Source organism: Chaetodon auriga, chromosome 15 (assembly GCF_051107435.1).
Source record: "Chaetodon auriga isolate fChaAug3 chromosome 15, fChaAug3.hap1, whole genome shotgun sequence".
Lineage (NCBI taxonomy): Eukaryota > Metazoa > Chordata > Actinopteri > Chaetodontiformes > Chaetodontidae > Chaetodon > Chaetodon auriga.
Window position 1 is genome coordinate 20,642,453 of NC_135088.1, and position 20,736 is coordinate 20,663,188.

The 20,736-nt window shown below is 46.2% G+C and overlaps 1 protein-coding gene across 2 annotated transcripts in view; it reads left to right on the forward strand.

Annotated features, from left to right (window-relative positions):
• Window positions 1–20,736, forward strand: part of fam222ba (family with sequence similarity 222 member Ba) — a 28,964-nt gene that overhangs the window by 332 nt on the left and 7,896 nt on the right. The window contains exons 1-2 of one of the 2 annotated variants that reach the window (XM_076750239.1): window positions 53–1,041; window positions 19,009–19,136. In XM_076750239.1, coding sequence (XP_076606354.1) covers window positions 19,055–19,136 — 82 coding nt within the window. In that variant the 5' untranslated portion in view covers window positions 53–1,041; window positions 19,009–19,054. Of the gene's footprint in view, window positions 1–52; window positions 1,042–19,008; window positions 19,137–20,736 lie in introns of those variants that run through there. The other variant, XM_076750238.1, reaches the window with a different exon arrangement.

Here is a 20,736-nt window from a genome sequence, read left to right on the forward strand (position 1 = left end):
ATTGTCTCTCTATCTACTGTAAACCCTTGCGGCTCAACTGTCTTTTATGAGCCAAACGTATTTTATTCGGGCACTGAAGGGGTCAGAAATCCTTGTTCAAAGCTGGTGTTAAGTGAATGAAACTGGGCTTGTGTTGGTGGGCTGCTTAGCTAGTTCGCAGTATGAGCAGTGAGGATGAAGTGGAGCTCCTGCCAAATCATCATCATCAGGAGGATATGTTCACCGTTTTAGGGTTTCCATTAACATGATGCAGACAGTTTTGTGCCACCTCTCAAGAGAAATGATAAGTTCCTTTCCTGGAAGAAGCCAGCTGTGGATGAAGTTGGAAGTGTGGTTATCTGTGCTATTCAAAGCTTTCAAAGTATGCTATAGCTGTCAGCGAGTTGTCTCCCTCTGCCAGTATCTATACACTCATTAGGACATGCATGCATTGATCCACATTTAGAGTGTCAGTCGTGTTCGCCCGTCACACAGATGTGGTGTGCGCTCCCTCCTCGCCGGCGTGTCTGCAAATAGCGCCTCTTAATAAAACGACAGAGGGGAAGTGTTCCCACCTGCAAAGGCAAGTGTTAAAGGTGATAACAAAAGGTTGACGTCACCGGGCTCATCCTGATCCTGCCGCACAACCTCGACCACTGAGGAGGTGGAGGAGGAGTGCAGGAGGAGTAGTTTCAGAGGAGGAGAGCAGCTTCTCCTTTTTTTTTATTAGGATTATTTGCCATAACGTCTAAACGGTCCGTGTCTGGTAGGAGGTGGTCCATCTCTGAGCAGATTTCGGCGATCCTAAGGGCACACTTAACTAATGGGATCCTATCGATGTTTCTCCCCCTTCAAGTCCGATCTTTGCACGGCGGAATGTTAATGTTGCCACAGCCTGTCCGTGTTGTCTTTGGCTGCTCTGAGTCTGCTTTGGTTGTTGTAGTCGGTCTATAATGTCCCGGAGCTTGACGGATATGATCAAAAAAGACACAGCACGGTAAAGCATCACTTGTGTGACTGACTGGCTGGACTATGGAAGTGATCGGGTTCACTCTGCACATGGTAAGGTGATTAAACTGTGACATGTCAAGAGGTAAAAGCTGGTTTGTCTGCATGTGCATGTGTGTGTGTGTGTGTGTGTCTGTGTGTGAGGAACCGTGATCTTACCTTTACCATGACAATGGTTTGTGACAGCAGGGAGGATGTGCTCAGCGCTTACTCAGACATGAGCCTGACATTACTTACTCAAAAGTGCAGTTTTGCAATGTAGCTTTCCTCCCCTACATTTTCCAAAGAGCAGATAATTAAATTTCAGACCTTGTTGTCTGGGAAACTCGGGCCCCTAGACTCTCTGCAATTATCGTGTCGAAGGAACCCTTTTTGCATTGGGGTGCTATGTTTCCCAGCACAATGAAGATTAATTAGGTCTGAGAAACAAATGACTGTAAGGCCTCTCTCCCCATCTGTGAAACGCAGTTCGCCTCTAATGACAGCAATTTGACATACCTAGAAGAATGAGAGTAAAATGCTGTAAAGTTACTGTGAGATGTCGCGCAAAGGACGACACATATGAGGAATTTGCAGCAGTTCGCAGCTTCGCCTTTGAGCATGCACTCCAATATTTGCTTCTATTGAAGTCTGGAAATGATTTGTGTGTTTGCGCTCAATTATAACGGCAGCAGATAAGCCTGAATGTCAGGAGCACCTGGTTCATTAGTTCATGCCATGCTGGTCAGCATTACCAGAAAATTACAGCCTTCCGCCAAATTGAAATACCACTTGAATGCATGTGTTAATTAGATCTCTGCATGGCTTTTCAAAGTGTCTCTCTTCCTCCGCCCATGAGTCATGTGCTGACTCTTTGACCTGTCACCGCAAAGCCGGAGTCTTTGCTGAGGGCGAGCTGACAGGAAAGCAAGTTTGCATTGGTTTTTTCAGCCAGCCACTGACAAATATATTGGAACATATTGATTTACATTGTGGGCAGAGGAGGGTAATTTCCTCTAAAATACTTGTGTAGCATCTTTGCTGCTATGGCCTCTCAGTCTACGGTTGCCTGTAGACGAGGTTAAACTACTGAAAAATACATATTGAAGAGGACGTACACACTCACATATTTAAGCGTACATGAGTGGAAGCTTTAAAGTAGTGAGTGGAGTACAGCGCGAGTGTGATACGAACACCCACGCACTTTTCCAGATACTAACCTCACTGTATCAAACTTTCTGCTTGTAAGCAAATGGCAAAGCCGATATTGGTAAGTGAGCACCTTACCCTGCATCCTGGATGTTTTGTGTTGCAGAGGGTTCCCACGTGACAGCCAAACAATCTGATTCCCAACATTAGGCCTGTCTCAGACAGCAGTAATAAGAGGATAACATCAAAGCTCTGCTTTATTTCTGAGAGACTTCAGAGCAAGACTATGAATAACAGATCACAAGGTACAAAGACTGAACCAGAGAACTTGAGCAGCTTTTATGTTTCAGCTGTTGTTGGGATTCACAGGGAGCTCATTAAAATACATTGATTAGTAACAGTCCTGATTCTGTGATTGTTGACTGTGAAATGGCTCGACTAACCAGCATATTTTTGATGCAACGATTTTTCCGTGCTGGAATGAGCCACTTGGCTGACGCTCATTTTGGTTTATTCAAAGCCAGTCATTTGATGTAGCATTTTAGAGACGGTACTTGAATTGGAAATGTGTAACCGTACGCTCTTCCCAAAGCAATACATTTGTCCCTTTCATATTGCGGCGGGGGCCTGCGTATGTTAAATCTCTTGCAGGTGTTGTCTGTGGGTTTTATGTGCATAGCAGATTTTTATTTTCCTCACCCTGGGCGCTTCAGATGAGCATCATTTGTTGAATATCATCCATTTGCTAAATGAGGCTGCCCCCCCCCCCCCGTCACGGACAGCAGGGCAGAGATTTCCCAGGTACCATTGACCTGCCAGACGGCTCCACCTTTCCGTCCTCCAGTCACCAGGGCAGCTGTCAGCCCACACTCTCAGCCACCCACTACTTGGAGAGACTTTCTGCAGGCCCGCTCGGGGTCTTCTCCGCTCTATGAGTCTGGTGTCAGACAGGGAGCAGATGTTTGGTAGCCTTTGTGTGAGCCAGCAAAATCAGGAAACCTAGTGTGAGGGTCAAACGCAGGTCAGGCTGTTGAGTAAAGAACTGTGGCCACATGATACATCCAGATCAGGTGTTTAGGACATCATGGGCGACTTCTGGATGCCTCTGAGAACAAGGGACTGACCTGCAGGGCTCAGGCTGCGGGTCAGCTGTTTGATGGTATTTAGTTTGGTTCACATGGCTTGTTTTATGTTTTGCCAAACGGCTACAGGCGATAGGCCCGATCTGAAGATACACTTTCTGTCTTTGTTTGCTACAGTTTTGTGCTCTTCGTGACTTTTTTTTTTTTTTTTTGCATGTATTTGCATGTTAGCCGGCAGGTCCAATTAGGACAAAAAGCACTACTCTTGCTCGGTCGTTTTGGTAATCAGCAAACCCAAAGCCTTAAGCCGAGGAGTGCTGCAACCTGACGAAGACCAAGACCAAAGGACTTTCTGAAATTGTTGTGTCTTCAGCTTGAGGGCAATCAGGGGAAAATCTAAGCCTCCAGATGACATTCTCAGCAAAAACAGCAGTCACAGCAGCAGCAGGAACAAGGCTTGGCTTAGGACAAGCGTCTGTCTGATCAGGTTAGTTGGAGGCACTGGAGACAACAGGGTTGTTTATCCACCTCCATCTCACAGGAACGGCAGAAGAGCAGGGCAGATACTGTTATCTGTTTATGGCAGAAGATAAGGCCGTCTCAGTCGGATCACTGACCCTCCACTGACACTCTCCACCCCCAATACCAAGCCCTCTGTAATAAGAGGTTGCCAGGCAAGTCCCATATCACTCTTAAGTAATCCTAATAGATGCCATTAGCATGTCCGTGGTTATTGCTGCAGTTTTTCCAACGGCAATGCCAACTGTACATATCAGGGCATCATTAGACACGACCAGAGAGGCTCAGACTCTGACCCGATCTGTGGGGTCAGAAAGAATGCCACAACAAAGCAGCAGTAAAGCTGTAGGGGATATCAAGTGGAGGGGATAGAGGGAAAGTGAGCTCAAAGTGTCATAGTTGGCACAGACATTAGATAAGGCTAAGCTACCAGAGGATTATAGGGGGAGGAGATGTAAAATGCTGTCGGCTAATTGGGCTTTATTTTTAATATTTCAGAGGGTTCATTAGAGACTAAATTGGTAAAGGATTTCAGCTCTGGCTGTAGTCTGAGAGTCTTTTTGGGACAAGCCTTACAACCTGAATAACAGCGTAGGGTCTAGTTTTTTCAGAGCAATGCCACTTTTGTTTACCGTCATTTCTGTTATAATATACGGTCGCATTTCATAATTCTTGTCTAACTGCACGCCACGTTATCTCACATCCTCTCTTGCAATAAGAACACACTGATATTGATAAAATCTCAATCTCCAAGAGAGGAGCAATGTGAATTTAGTAATAAAAATTGCGTTTTTTGCTCTTTGTAACCTTTGGCGAGATGCAGAGTTTAGCATGTCGTACAGTTATCCTCTCCAAAATGACAAAGCGAGTGCATGTTAAGGCCGAACAAAGCAGCTGAGGCTCGGCAGCTCGGTCTGGGTGTGAAGAGCTGTGCTGGGGAGGGACGGAGGCTGAGCTGAGAGCGTTGCTGAGGAGAGCGGTCAGTGCACGGCACTTTGCCATGACCCTTCTCAGTTTATCATCGGTTGCACCACTTCTCCAGGCCTCAGTGTGTGGGTGTGTTTTTTCTTTGTGCGTGCAGTGTGCTGGAGATCGAGCGGCGCTTAGAATGGGGCCCTTTATAACCTCCTAACCCCCTGGTCCCTGTTTGCAGCCATTGTTGGCCACAGTGAATGGTATCTCCGTGCCTTGAAAAGTAACCAGATGACATTCTTCCTGTTGTTCAAAAGGGCCGGGGTTGTGTTGTGAAAAGCGGCTGAAAGGATAGGCTAAGACTGTGACCTTCAGAGGCTAATCTCTGGCATGTCATTCAGTGCCCGTTTGAAGCAAATGCAGACCTTTCTCCCTGATAGCAACGTGCAAAGTCAAACAAGGCAGAAATCTCTCATCGGTTTTCAACAGTTGCTCTCCAAAAACAGTCAAGTTCGTTTTTTTTTATTAAACCTCCACCATAAAGGAACCAGAGGATGTTTTGTAGGGGCTGAACTGAATCGTTATTCCAGACAGGCAGTGTGTCTGACACCTACATTGTCCAAACAGTCTCTCCAGCCTGTGACTGAGCCCTCTGTACACAGACCTGTGGCATCAGCAGCCCTTCTGTACTGCATGCTGAAATACCGCCGCTGCTGTGAAAGCAGTGGGGATGAAATGCACTTAGTGAGACAGTAAACATCGGTGCAGCTCTCAAACTAGCTTACGTTGTTTATGTCTCCTCCTCTCTGGTGTATTTGCTGTCTTCAGCTGACTGTGTTTCCTGGAATGTGCAGAGATGCAGTTGTCGCTCTGCGGGGGGATGTTGGCTGTAATCACAGTTCATAGTTCAGCTCTGTAGTTGGTCTCAACTGAGCAGCCGTCGGACAGGAGTGACTTTATTCTCCTGAGCGAGGAGACCACACGTGACGTGACTGTTTTTGTGCATTGAGGATGTTTGTTAGGAAGATTGTTGCTCACACAATAGAAGCATGTCCTTTTTTCTTTATCATCAACAGGTTTAAGAGTTGCTATTTAAACTTTAACCATTACGTTTCTGACACTTTAAGATTAACAGCCTTCACAGTGCAACTCAATGCTGCTACTTGGCTGCATAGTATTCTCTAACATTGTGACTAAAATCCCCCTTAACCAGATGCTTTTAGTCTACACTGAGAACGAGTCTTTACCATTAATGTGTTCAAGGGGATTTGCTTTTCAGCACGTTAGAATACACTTTACTGGCATTGAGCTGTCTTTGTGCCTGTCTAAATGATCTCTGAGTGCAGGTCTTTGGTTGAGAACAACGTTTTCTCCCTGCAGCCTCTGAATAGTGCTCTTACTTCCTGTGTTAACACTGTGCCACCTGTATGGGGTTAAGATTGGGGTCAGAGCTCTTGCAGGAGTCTGTTGTCTGGGGCCCCTTTTTAAGGAGCTGGTTGTGCTGGGAACTGACGTGGAAAAGAAAAGCTGACAGGTTTTTAAGGCCTCTTTTGTCAGACATCTTTCAACGATAAATGATTGGCATATTTCCTGCCATTTCCCCCTTTTGTTTGTGGCCATTGAGTTCGAGAGCAAATAATGAAATTGACCATTATGTCTGATGTGTTTGCATCCTCTGTGTGTGTGTGTGTGTGTGTGTGTGTGTGTGTGTGTGGGTCCGTGCATGCGTGCACGCGCATATCAAAAGGCGAGGTTGTTTACAAAGGAAGCATTGAATTAGAAAAGGAAAATGTCAACTTTTATCATGCTACTGCACAACCATTTTGCATTAGTCAGAAAATATCCCCTGAAGTGGTGTAACATCCGCAGAATGTGATTGAGATAGAGAGGGAGACGGGGTGGGGGCAGAGGAAGAAGGGTGGGCCACAATTTAAAAGGCATACTTGAAAGTACTCGTGTGTAAAGAGTCCTGAGGCAGGTCATGTTGCTGTGTGACAGAGAAGCATTCGTCTTGCCGTGTATCTGACGTCCCAGGGTCTCATTGCGAGGGTTTGCCTGCGCTGCGTGTCGACTTTCTGTAATTAATAGCCAGTAGCCCCCCTCACCCCATCAAGGGACCAGGTGCTGCTTAGATCTGCTCTGGCATGGAAAGACAGCAGATACGCTGGTGGTGGGTTTCACTGTTATTGGGATAAAACTCACAGATGTCACCAACATCGCTCTCACTGTATACCTCTCAGCTGACTGTGTACATATACACACGCAGCCCTACACTCAAAACAAAGAGACATATAGTCATTACGGTGGATTTTAATGGCGCGCTGCTGATGGATAGCTTGTTGGTAAAAGATATGGTTCATTTAGTCTACTTTGTGTCAAGCACCATTGTACTCATGTCCTGTGCTGTTTAGCAGGGCTTGCGGCCCTGACAGATTGCCATCCCGATGGGGAGATTTACCCAGCCAGCACTGCCAATGGCACTGACACCATCATTAGGCTTTGATCAGCTGCAGTCTGCAAGGGGAAGAAGAGAGTAATATTCTTGATCTAATTACTAGCAGACATTTCAGGCGGTGTAATGTGTGATTTAACCTCTTGTCAGAGGCTATAAAAGGAAGCTGGGTTAATCTTCCTGGCAACCTCTTTTCCATGCAGGGGAGAGTGCCTTTAAATTTCCTTCTCCCAAGAAGCTGGTAAAAAGCAGTATGTCAGCGTGGTATGCTAACACACCACGGCTGACTTTCTTCTTGAAATCTCTCAAGGCAAGAGTTCTCTGACCTTTGAATGTTAGCAACAGCTGGTCCGCAGGAACTCATGTGCTATGTGCATTTGGAGAATTGCAAGTAGAACAAAAAAGCTGTCCTTTTGACTTCTGCTTCTGCGGTGCTGCCTCCAAAAGGACTGCTTTGCAGCCCCCTTTGTCTCTCTCTCTCTTTCTCGTTCTTTCACTCTTTCTTTTTCTCCATCACCACCCACACACTGCAGCACGATGAGTGCAGGAGACTTGATTGAACAAATAGATTGTAAGTGGAATCGAGGGGTTTGGGTTAATCAGTCAAACATAGTTAAACAATTCTTTGGACATGAAGGGATTAGTCTTGCCTGCGTTGAGCTCATCAGGTCCCATTCTCCCCAGCACTGGCTTGGCTTTTAGGGCCAAGGGCCACAGCCTCTGTGGCTCCATGGAGAACCACACACGCACCCCTCAGCATGCTCCATTGCCTCTGAATGCCCCACCACTCTCCTCTCCCTTTGTTACCGAGTACAATTGGAATGATGGATTAGCAAATTAAATGCAGACCTTTCTATTCATGGCCATCCTTGCTCAAAGTCTCATTCACTGGATCTATCACAAACCGACTTTAAAATGGTTACTAGGTTCACTGTATGTCCTTTAATTCCTTCAGAAAAGTGTGTCTTAAAAAACAATTCAGTGACTCTTTCCTAACATAAAGGCTCTCGGTATCTTGTTTTCACAGGATGACTTCCTGTACATTTTATTCGCCTTTTATTCTGAGTGCTGATCTGATAGGAAGAAGCCCTGTGATGATGTGTTGGCAAGCTGAGTGCACAGCTGCAGCCGGGCTGAGTCTGCCTTAAATTACTTGTGTCATAGTCTCCTCCATGCTCCTAAGAGCAGTGCACCGACCCTGTTGGCCCGCAGATAATATTGACCTGCCTGCTTGGATTGGATATCGTTCACAGTTGAACCGGTACCGGTACCTGAAATTCATTTGGTCCTAATGTTATCTTTTTTCAGCACTTTACTGTAAAGTCCAGATGTATTGATGAGCTTAATCATCACTTACTATATACCATGTCAGTCAGGAATTTCAGACATAGCAAGTGGCTGATTGTTGGCTAACGCTAATGAAGATGCTAAGCTAACATCAACCAAGACAGTGAAGAAACTTACCCAAGTAGCTAATTATTGACCTGAAGATATCAATGAAGTTGTCGATGCCTCACTTAAAGTTTCATCGTCCATGGAGGGTTCAGCGTGTTTGGTGCTGGCTGCAGGCTGCGGCTACTCTGAGGAGCTTTCAGGCTGTCAAACACGGTTTGCTCTTCAACTTTTAAATATGATTTTGACCAGGTGTTTCCTCTGGTCGGACGTACTGCCCTGGTCAGCTTTGCACCGACTGATTGATTAGATGAATTGATATTCAGTAGAAGGTTTGGTAGACACATTGTGGTGGAATTGTTTTTTCAGATGTCATCATTTAATTTCTTATGTTCAGTAGGTGTCCACTCAATAACAGAATTTGGTTTTGCAGTAGAGATGATGAAGTTTACATTTATTTGTTTTGTATGTTTTGCTACTGTCCCTACCACTGTTTTAATCCACGCTGATTTCCAGACCTCACATTATTGCAGCGCCTCTGCCACATTGTAATAACTAATTATTTGTTTTAGTCTTTTTTTTTGAAATACAGATGCCAAAAATTACCTGGTTGCAGCTTCTCAGCTGTGAAAATTGTCTCTGTCTTATTTGATGGGGCTGAATATGTTTGGATTTTGGACTGTTTGGACAAAAAAGTCATCTGATGACATCACCTCACCTTACGGCCTCACCTGTAACTGCGGTGAGTCCGTTGTAGACATGTGATTTTCGTACTCGTGGAGAATTTATGATACATTTTCTTATCAGAAGATTATATTTTGGCCAATGTTTCCGCTTTTTTTTTTGTGGACTAGCCTTATATATCAGCCTCCATGTTACAAAGGGCTCCGTGATTTTGCCCTTTTTAATTCATTGCAGCTAAACTCAGTTTTGAAGGCCAGGGTCCACTTTGTTTGGCTGTTTCTGACCAAGGAGACAATGCAGGACCCTATCGCTCCCTCCCTCTGTCCCAGTCTGTGTATGTGTGTGTGTGTTTGTGTATGTGTATGTGTGTGTGTGTGTGGAGGGGGGGATATTGCTGTGCTCTGTAGAGACCCCAATTAGCAGGACTAGCAGGCCTCCTGAAGGTCACTCCCTGAGCTTTGGTGTGAGAACAGAGGAGTGCTGGGTCGGTCAGCAGCAGCTCTGAGAGTGACAGGGCTGAACTCTCGTGTGGACCCAGGAGTTCTCACACAATAACCGTACTTTCTTAACTGCAACAGCAGTTTGCATATTCTCCATTTTTGCATTGCACAGTGTTGGCAAAAAGTGGCTGAGGATATTGCGAAAGGTCAAGTGTTCTCGGCGGACTGTCATAGTATACTGTGACCATATCTGAGAGATCCATTTGTCATTAGTTCCAAAGTCCCCTACTTCATCAGCCCGTGTCTGGTGTCGGCTATCTCTGCCTGATTGATGGCTCTGTCCTTATTGCAGGGAACGAGGGTCGATGGCAAAAAATTTGCTGCTGGGTGCATTAATGCTGTGCTCAATGGCATAGACCTTTGAGCATGCCTCATCAGTCTTGAATCATTGGACGGCCGCAGGAGATCTGTATGAGCGGGCATGATGCAAGAAAGCAAGAGAGAGAGGGAACGATAGAAAAAGGAGTTTTTATCATCTGGGCCAACTCTATTACTCATATGACTATCTCACTGGTCCAGGCTGGAAGAAGAGATTGAATATTTTGATTTAAGCTTAATGCGTTCAGGACTAGCCACACACAGCATGAGGAAAAAATTAGTTTGTTAAAGATTTTAACACTGATACTTCAGCGGCTGGAATCCTATCAGACCGGTTAAATTCAGGCCAGGGTATTGTTTGAAATTTTCTGCAGTCTGCCTGAATCAATACGATTATTGAGCTCCAGTATCGACGAAACCTTTTGATCCCCTCTTTTTCCCCATTTTCCTGAATAAAAGAATTTCCAAGTTCCCACATGTTACATTTAGCTTGTAGATTTTCTCACTTTGACATCCCAACACGTCAGCTGTTGTGCTAAAGATGCTCAAAAAGCTGCTAAATCAGTAATTGAATGATAATCATGAAATGGTGTAGTGATTGTTGGGTGACATTTGGCTGGTTTTCTTTGGTGCGGTCAGGATTTGTTTTTGTATATTACGTCTGTACCCATGTAGGAGTGAAAATCCTGGTGCCATGACAACACCAGTACACACCAACAATATGTGTAGGCTCACAGTCAGACAGGCAGACAGACGGAGGCCCCGCGAGCCTTGGAGGGCCAGATGTTCCCATGCAGACACAGAGGTGAGATGTTTGCCATGCCGGGCCTGTGTTTGCCTGGCTCTCCACAGAGTCACCAGCTGGCTGCTCGGCACCCTGAGTCGATGTCTGCTGGGGAAAGAACTGGGGGCAGAGAGGCTCTCACATATACACAAAAGATGAAGGATAGACCACAAATGTCTTGTGTGTCGCCAGGGGCGAAAGGAACACGTCTCATACAAGCCTGTTCGGTGGAGAAAGATCTCTTTTATTCTTGGGCTGCTCTGTAGATTCGAGAGGGACTGGTTTGGTCTCGCTGGAGGCCAGACTGAATGTCAGAGCTGCCATAGAGGCGGCTGACCTTACCAGCCTTCCGTAGACACAGGACGGAGACGGGTCAGCTTTTATCGAACATGTACACAGCAGGGTTTGGAATCGGCATTTAGACGTTTGTTTATGACTCGTGTGGCTGCGCTTCTCAATGCAGCACAGTATCTTTGTTTCAGTTCTGTGGAAATCCACCATAACTGTGTCTCAGTAATTCACTCTTACTAACAATATGCATCCATAGAGTATTAGTGACAGTGTTTCTTTGGCCTGCATTGAAAAGAGCCGCCATAATGTCTGAAGAATTATGCATCAGCTTTAGAAACTAACAATAACAAATTCAAATTCTTCTTTGTTCATAAATGATTGAGTGGCCCACAGTTATTACAGCATCTGGATTCTGAAAACTGGAGAGCAGGACCTTTCCATATAAATGAAGGTGCGTTACATTCGAGCCTTTGCCAAACAAGTTCACTCGATGCTGATTAGGCCTATCACCGCCAGGTTTGCCAGAGCTGAAGGGAGGAGCAGCTGTAGCAACAGAATAGGCGACAGCAACCAAAAGTATGGTGGCGGAGCCCACGGCGTCAGTGCTAACAGTGGTAATGTAAGTACTCTCACTGCCAGAAGGGGGAGGCAAGGTTTAAAATCGCTGGCATTTTTACAGACGTAGACACTGCTCATGCTTTCACTGTGTCGCAAGTCACAGTTCCGACTTTAAGGCGTTTAAACCAACAACGTGAGCAACGCGTCAGCAAGAAATAAAACAGGCTAACGCTAACCAAGATTATGTTTTTAATGCAGAATAATGAAAGGTTGAATTGTCTGAGTGAGTGCTCCTGCAGAGTTGGACCAGGCATAAGTCTAATTAGGGCTTTCTCTTTATGTGTGTGTGAATTGATGCTGTATATATACAGCTCATACGGGAGAGAGGCCAGTTAGTATAATGGCACAGTGGATAAATCTCTCACAGCAGGCCTGTGTAACACTGGAAGCTGTTTTTGTGCGTTAAGCCCTTTTAGGATGATTTGTGAGAGTCAGCGTTTGCTCAGTTCTGCCTGGCAGAGCTGTTCTGACCCCCCTCTTAAATCACCCTAGCTGCGCTTGCTAACAGGCCAGGGCTGGTTAATGCTGGGTCAATAATATGGGTCTGGGTGGCACAAACGCACAGAGTCTTAACTTTTTTTCTGTTAAACACAGCGTACATGTCAATAAGAAGATAGTGGAAATACTAGAGGAGGTCATTATTCCTGTGGAGGAAAATCACTGGTGTATATGAATGTTTGCCTGTCGTTTCCTATGCATGAACATAAATGCGTATGTGTGAGATAGAGGGAGATGGGGGAACAGCTGCATTGATTTGGTGTTGTTTGCTGAGTACTCGGAGCAGAAATGTAAGCCGTGGGAACACCTGGAGAGAGGGGAAAATGGGAGAAGACATGCACACGTACACACACGCACACACACACCTCTGATGTGTGAGGGCAGCCTGGGATCCCAATCAGCAGCACTTAACAAAGCTTTCCTCTTTCTCCCTTTAATCGCAGGCTCAATTTGTCACTGGGGTGTCCAATTTCTGATAAGCGCTTTGACTGAGAGCGGCGATGTGGGTGTGGGGAAGAACACAAAATGGATGCACCTGCTAACAAATGAAATCAAACCACTCCATCTTCATTTCCCCTTTTTCCGCCAGCTGGAACAATGCTGCCGCGCTTTAGCTCTTAGAACATTGAGTTATTTCCTGCTAACCAGGGAGAAGGCCGGCTGACTTACAGTCAAATAGTTACCAGCATGCTCAGAAGTCTGCTTTTAAACCTCTGATGGACAACTGGGCCCCATTTCACTGTCACATCTGAAAGGAATTTGTCGAAAAGCTGATTGCATAATTGCATCTTAGTCACAGTGTATTATTTTGTACAAGTTTGGGAATCAACAAACTCTTGTCTTATTTGTTTCCAGAGCAGGACATGAAGTTCATATGGAATATTGGATCCAATCTTTGCAGTCGATCAGCTCAGCTCAGGCTCACCTGTTTGTTTAGGATTCTTCATCTTGCCTCTTCCTTTCTGTGCCTTTTTTAACTGAGCATCCACACAAGCAGGCAACCTGAAAAACCAGCCGCTGCCACCGCACATACCGTAACACGCATAGATAGTAGAGTTATGGGAGTGTCGTATCTGTCCATCTCTATTGTTCTAACCATGGCATTCTAGTCCTGTTCCAGACCTCAGTCCTGGCGTCTGACACAGCGGCATGTGACTCAGCACATTATTGTCTGGTGTGATATGGGGATACTTGAAGATAACGCCGCTGTGGACATGAAAGGAGCAGTGTTCCTCTCATGATGAGCGACGTCTCTAAGTTGTGTGATCTGATGGTTACCAGAAGGCTCGAGTTCCTCCAGAGGATAAAGGGTCTGTTCCATGGTGCTTTCTTGCATTCCTGTGCTTTTCATTTCTTTTCCATCAGTTGGTCCATCATGTTGGTTCAGACTGAAATATCTCAACAGCTCTGCCAATGAAATTTTGTACAGACTTTCATGGTCCACACACTTTGGTGATCCCTTGATTTTTTTGTCAAGAAATATTTCAACATCTAATTGATTGATTTCCCAATGATTTTGAAATTTGGTACAGAAAGTTGAATTGTAATAACTTTAGTGATCCCATAACTTGGCATCTATCCCCATTACTGTGAAAATTTCCTTTGGTTTGTGATCAGACACCTGCAGAAGTCATGGCATTCCCATTAGCCTCTGCTCTACTTTGTGTTTAATGCTATTGGTTAGCATGCAAACACGCTGAACTAGCATGGTCAAAATGGTGAGTCTGCTAAACGGCCGCAAGTTTGCATTGTTATCCTGAGCATGTCAGCATGCTTATGTTAGCTTTCAGTTGAGCTACAGGCTAACTAGTGTGACTGTAGACTGTGTTAACAACAGCTTTCAAGTCCCACTATCGAGTCAAACTGGTGAGATTGTAGTGGTGGAGTAAGAACAGGCCCAGCCTCTGAACATCGTCATGGATGGTTTTAAAACAGCCTGTGATTAATGTGACTAATTTCATGTGTTGAGAATTAATTAGTGTGAGATGTATTAAGAGTGTGAGTAAATCAAGTCCAATCTCTAGAGCTGCTTCATGAGATCTTTGCTTTTCTTTTGCTACACGTCAGATCTTTTTTTTTTCCTCCCTCAAGTGGTTTAAAGCTGTCATGTCTGAGAGTAGGCTGGCTTATTCCTCATTGAGGCATGCGCAGCTTCTGGCTGCACTCTGGATGGATTTGCAGCAGATAAATAAATAACTAGGCTGGCACCCCTCACTTTGGATCCCCTCTGTTTTGGCAGGCCATCCACACTGCATTTTCTATCAGGTGTAAACATGTCTGTCAAACGGCGCAGCCAGGGGCCTCGGCATTTTGGCATTCATGACGCCACGCGTGCAGCGCTGCTAGCCCTTTCTGTCTGCCCACCTGACCTTGGCCAAGCTTGACATGACTGAGCACACTTAGCTCTACCTTCCACATTTGTAGAGCTCTTCGGGAAGCCAAGTGGGCTTAAGTGGCCGTTAGTGAAACTGACCCTAAGTTGAAGAATGGACCTTGGCTGGCTGTCCCAGCAGCTCTGACGTGGTGGACGGGTAATGGCCATGACATAGCTCTGGCAAAGATAGCCAGGACTGGGACACTCGCTGCCCGATATCGTCTCATCCCCTCATCTCACCACCATTTCTGTCAACTACTCCACTGTGAGATCATCCAACAGGCCAGAATGCTCTAAACTACTGATGTGAAAACAAGAGTCTGATAAGAGTCCACATACTTTTGAAGTGTGTTTCCTTTTCAGAGCTTCATGGTGCACAGCTCCTTTAAGAGCCTTTGTTCTCATTATGAAACCAACTTTCACGTAGCGAAGAATTAGCCGATCCAGCTATGGACTATGCATTATTCTGGGGGCATGCTGTCTCTCTGCGCTCCATATCCACCACCTCACCTGTCACTTTTTCATCAGTTAGTTACTGAGCGTTCATACAGCCTCCCAGTTGTTTCACAGACCCCTCCCTCGCTCTAAAGAAGAGTAGTTTCAAGTAGCTGTCTTCCTCTCTCCCACACTCCTGCAGTAGTTTCCTTGTTTGACAGTTTTATCCCCGTCACACCGCAACTTGGAAACCACTATTTTACAGACTTTCAATTTGTGTGCGAGTTTGGGTTTGGGCTGGCTGTCGTCTCCTCGTTTCCACCCTCACTATCGTGACCGTCTCCCACTCTCTCACCCTTTCTGTTTTGGTGTGAGATAACAGTCCAGGTTGATGAGGGGTCTCTGCCGACTGAAAAAGCAAACGGCCCGTTCCAAACGCCTCGGGATGTGCTGGAGTCATCAGGATCCATTGTGTGAGACTGTGAACCAGCCTGTCGTAGCCTAACATGCCCGTGGTCCTCTGCTAGCAACAGAAACCCTTTTTCTACCCCTGTTGTTTGTAAAGCCTGATGGGCTATTGAAGGCCACACTGATGTGTCATTTCTTCCTCTAACATGCTTAAGAGCCAAGGCTTTTTTCCCCTTTCTTTTGACAGAACACTCTAGCTTGGTATTCAAGGGTAAAAAGCTGTTCTCCTCTTCCTACATCTTTTCTTTCTTTACCTCCTATTCAGAGACTCAGCTTGCAAAGAAAAGTAATTTCACTTTCTCTGTCCCTGAGAGAATCAACACAGTGAAGTTGCATTGAATTTCTACCGCAACATTTTTTTTTCTTGGCTCTATTTCAGACCCATAACCTGGGGGTAAACATGCAATTAAAATAACAGCAGCCTGCTTTCTCCTCCACTCCTCTCCTTCAGCCGTTAGCACAAGCAATGTACAACATGGAGACTTGGTTCTCCTAATTGCTTTTGCTTTTAATTGGTATAGAAAAGCTGTTAATATTCAACCAGCAACCAAACATACTGTCTCACCTTGTTTTTTGTTTTTTGTTTTTTCTTTATTGTTTCTCTTCGCTAATATTGCTGTATGTGTCTTCTTCTAATGAGCTTATTTTTGGTGCACAGTTCTCGCTTTTCTCCACGTGTCACTGCTGGTTCTCACAGATGATTTCCTATGTAGTTAGCCCGACGCGATTCCCAAAATTCTAACAAATGCAGATCGTAGTTGATGAGGAGGATGTTGATCAAAAGATTTGGCATAAATGCAGTCAGCTGGTCTGATTTCCTAATGGCTTGCATCTATCCTCTTCCTTATTCTCTTCTTTGCACTTCTTTTTTTTTTTTTTACTTTTCAGATGGCTTTCTTTTTCTCCTTCCCCACGAGGAATGAAAAGAAAATATAGGTCAGCTTTTATGGGAGCAATTTGACACATGACACAAGCCATGCGCATCACTTGCTCAAGTCCTGCTTTGTCTGCTTGTCTTTATTTGTCTATAATGAAAGCCGCACAGTTATTCGCACACTTTTATTACAGTTCTATAAGTAGCTGGTGGAGACTTGCCTAGTCACGGCCCCCCCCCCTAATACTCTGAGAACCCTGTGGTGTCTGTCTGCATTGGGCTGATAGTGTGAGACGCCTGGCTAAACTCCACCGAGCCAATCCCTGCTCCACAGGCCTGCCCAGCTGGCTCTGCTTGGCCTCCACAGACGCAACTCTGTTTCCACTCAGGACAGGAGGGGCTGTGTCTGTGTCACAATGGCTACTAAGCCACTGGGGTAGACACCTATTCGCTTGGATGGGTGGACGGCCGGAGAGTCGAGCCCTGTTCCAGACCAGGCTAAAACCCCTGCATTGTGGACAGAGCGCAGTTTGGACTCAGCAGAAGCCAGCCGCCGAGTCAGCCACACGCTGATTACGACCTGAGGAGAGGCACCCCCAGTTTTAGTGAGCTCGGTCCCGGAGTGGACTCGACACTCTATCAGGTGTTGTCATCCTGCTCCTGATACAAATAGTCCATGTGTTGCAAAAGCCTCTGTGGGGGTGGGTGCCTTTGTAGAAAGCGCCAGTGTTTGGCGTGTGATGTATATTTGAAGTCGCTGTGGCAGTGGTGCTGATCCGCGAGTCAGTAGACGTCAGGCTTCTGTCTGTTGGGTTTCATCTCCTCCTGCTCTGCGCTGCAAAGCAGAGTGTCAGCTGGGGCATTACCATAGGCTGACCTTTGCCGCAGCACTCCCCACTGCACAGCTTTCTGACATTCAGGGGCGCTGTGGGGGAGGCAGGAAGGGGGTGGGCTGATGGCCTGTTGGCTGTTTTTTGCCTGTAGTGTGTTGATGTGTGTGTTCTTATAACAAATGAACTGACAGTTTCTGCTGGTGTATGTTTTTTCCCACATCATTTCACTCTCTTGCCACTGTTCCGCTTTTGAAATCCCTAGCAAAGACACTGTTGTATTTGATATTTAGTTTTCCTCCACCCCAGACCTTCCTGTTGTCAAAGAGATTGCTGTTATCTTTGTGTGAAATCTTGGCACCCTGATAAATGAGAGAGAGCTGGAAATCTTGCCTGCTGACATCAAGGCGCTATGTACCTAAAATCCTTCCAAGGCAGAGGGAAAAGAATAACATATCAGGCCAATTAAAGTTAATGCATGGTGACACGCTGAATCGAGGGCAGGGATTGCTGCCATATGGCGGTCCAGGCTGTAAATCAGAAAGCAGGGGAACGGGAGGAGGATGAGAGGAGTGGGAGGCTGGGCAACAGAAAGGGTGACGCAGCACCAACACCCCCAAATCCTCAGATCTGTCTCAAGACTGCAGCTCTGCCACCCACCACTCTCCCCCTCTCTTTTCTCCCTTCCTCCCCCCCTGCCGCCCTGCCCCTGCAGCACCCCAAGGTGCAACGCTCTCAGGTATCTGTGTAGAACTTGGCAGCTTCATTAAGGCTTGTTTTCTCTCCTCTCGCTGGGAGGATTTAAATGAGCTGTCATCCTGACCTTTTTGAGCTCCTGCTTTTTAAAGCAAGTTCAGCCCCCCCACCACCCCGAGCCCGCCACCCGTCTTTCTCTCTTTCCACCTTTCTCTCTCGCTTTGTCACTCTTTCCTCCACTTGTCTCTTCTCCCTGCAGGGGGGAAGACACTTTTAAGCCGTCACCCTGCGGCAGACAGGCATGCCAAGGTTGTTTTGTGGGTAATTGCCTCTCTCATAGACGCTGTTTGTCTGTGCACACTTGCCGCCCTCTTCTGATGCCACGCAGCAAAAGGGGAGGGCACGGACTCTGTAGACTTAATTTGCTCCCTGACTGTTCTTCAGTGCTGATTAAGCAAGCATCTGTGGTGTTTTGAATACAGCAGTAAGCCAAGTGGAGCATGGCTAACGTTTTCTCCCTCTCTATTACATCAGGTTATTGCACAAAGTGGCAGGCATTTATTGGAGCTGTAGCCCAGTTTATCCCTTTCTTTCCACCACAGCCTGAGCCAGCTCCATTGTTTAATGTCCCCAAAATAAAGGCCTCTTGGAGGTCTAGGGGACTGCAGTATTGATCAAAGACTCACTAACTTGTCAGCGCGAGGCCTCTTGAGTGTGTTCTTTTCGAGTCTACAGGAGTCATTAATTTCCTCCGCCATGGTCTAGTGGAGGTGGAGACGTAGAGCGCAGGTAGCAGGGTCCAACTAGCTGACTAACATGCAGGGCAAGGAGGAGGAGGGACTGAGTCGATTTAAAGCTGCCAGCCCCTCAGGCCCAGTCTGCCCGTTTTACTTCAGCTGTTTGATGTTTAATTGAAGTTGTTATTGGCATCAAATGTCACCTTACCTGATGCTCCAGGTGTGAATCAGTTTCTAATTGAAAGGTAACTGTGTCTCCCTCAGCCCTGTGCCTCCGGGGATCAGCCACAGAGTTCTATTAGTCTGGACCCAGCCTCTGTATCACCACGCACCATGTGCTGCCTCGCAGTTATGTCTGACTGCTGACCTCTCCCCCTCTCTCTCTCTCTCTCTCTCTCTCTCTCTCTCTCTCTCTCTCTCTCTCTGCAGTGTGAGGAGAAGTGTGTGTCCCATGTTGCATTAGTGTCTGTGTGAAATGCTGGCCTGTCTGCCAGGGCCAGGTGACCTCCCCCTCCAGCTTCTCCCCCACACGCAGATGAACACTGGACTTCAGAAATGTAAGTACCGATCTTGGGACACACACAGACACACATACACTATTAACTACCAGCACCATCCCACACAACAAACCAAGCTGTTACAATCCTGCTGCCCGCCCCGCGTCAGATGCCCATGCCAACCCTGGCCCTGTTCTTTTCTGCAGCTTTGTGTTAAAACCAGAAAGAAAGAGAGAATATTTTCGTGCTCCAGGACCATAGATCTGCCTTCAAGGGAAATTAGGATGAACTGCGCCATTAATTTGCTGATGAACAGTGAACTGTCCCCCTCCCTCCCTCCCTCATCGCTCCTGAAGATCTGCCTGCCACAAGAGTGCGGTCCTTTGTGCGAGCTACAGCACTGTCACCACATTCATGCGTTAGATTTGACCATCTCAGCTAGTTTTCACCATCAGGAAGAGTCGGTCACTGTCAGACTCGCAGACAGATTGCGGCTGAGTGGTTGTGCCCTGATGATCTTGTAATGTGAGTGAATTTAAGAAGCAATCTGCTGCCCCGGGTTTAATGGCAGACTAGTCAGAGCTGGCCCAGTTAATTCAATGTGTTTGAATTTCACAACTCAACTGCTGACAAACTTGGACTCTCGCTGTGTGAGGGGAAGCAGCACAAATGGAGAGTTGAAGTCAGCAGTCACCAGCGAGAGCTGAGGCAGGATCTGGATCTGTCAGTGAGATTGGAGGAGACTAATGTCGGACTAATTGATGAATGGAAACAACAAGTCTTTCTGTTTTAGATACATTCAAATGTACACGTTCACATTTTGTAATAATGCGTGGTCTCAGTGATTCCTGCACACAGTCATACTTGCATATGCTGTGCTGTCAGTCTCTTTGTCTGCGACACAGCGAGCCTTTTAGATAAAGCCAAAAGATCAATCAATTCCCCGGCATTGATTATAGCCCATCCAGTTGGTCAGCTTTATTTATACGATCATAAAAAGTCTACGTCTCCTTTTCCCTCCTGCCTCTTTCTCTGAGTGGAAACTCAGCCCCGGCTTGACCCATTTCTGCAGCAGTTTTTTTTTTTTTTTTGTTGTAAAATGCTCCAGCTCATCAAGACTGTAATTTCAGAATCACAGTAATCAGCCAACCCCCAGGAGATCAGCGAGCGTGAGGGAGTCTGCTAAGTGCCAACGTCTGTTGCCTCACTCAGGCAGGCTTGTGACATGGTGCAGCCATCAGCTACACTGTTTCTCTGCTCTTCCTTTATGTGACACACTAAGGCACATCAGAGCACGAGGCGCAACTGGAGTTCAGTTTGTTTTTCTGCCCAGCGCTGTAATCCATCTCGCTGATGGAGCGTGCTTCTCACAGGCCAGTCATAGACATGTAATTTCAATCTGGTTTTTTTTGCTCCTCGTCATTCTCTCATAATGCTTTTCCTTTTCATCTCCTCTTCAAAGTGTCATTAACAGACACAGCGTTACATCAAACGCGGTGGAGCTGTTTTTCATTTAGACAAAATCATTTTTATCAAAGTGCCATAGGAAAAGTGGATCAAAAAAAAAAAAAAAAACTCCTGCCACCCAGCCCCGTAGACCGGCTTCTGCATATCTGCATTCTGTGCGGTGGTTGTGTTTCGAGTTCACTGTGCACTGCCA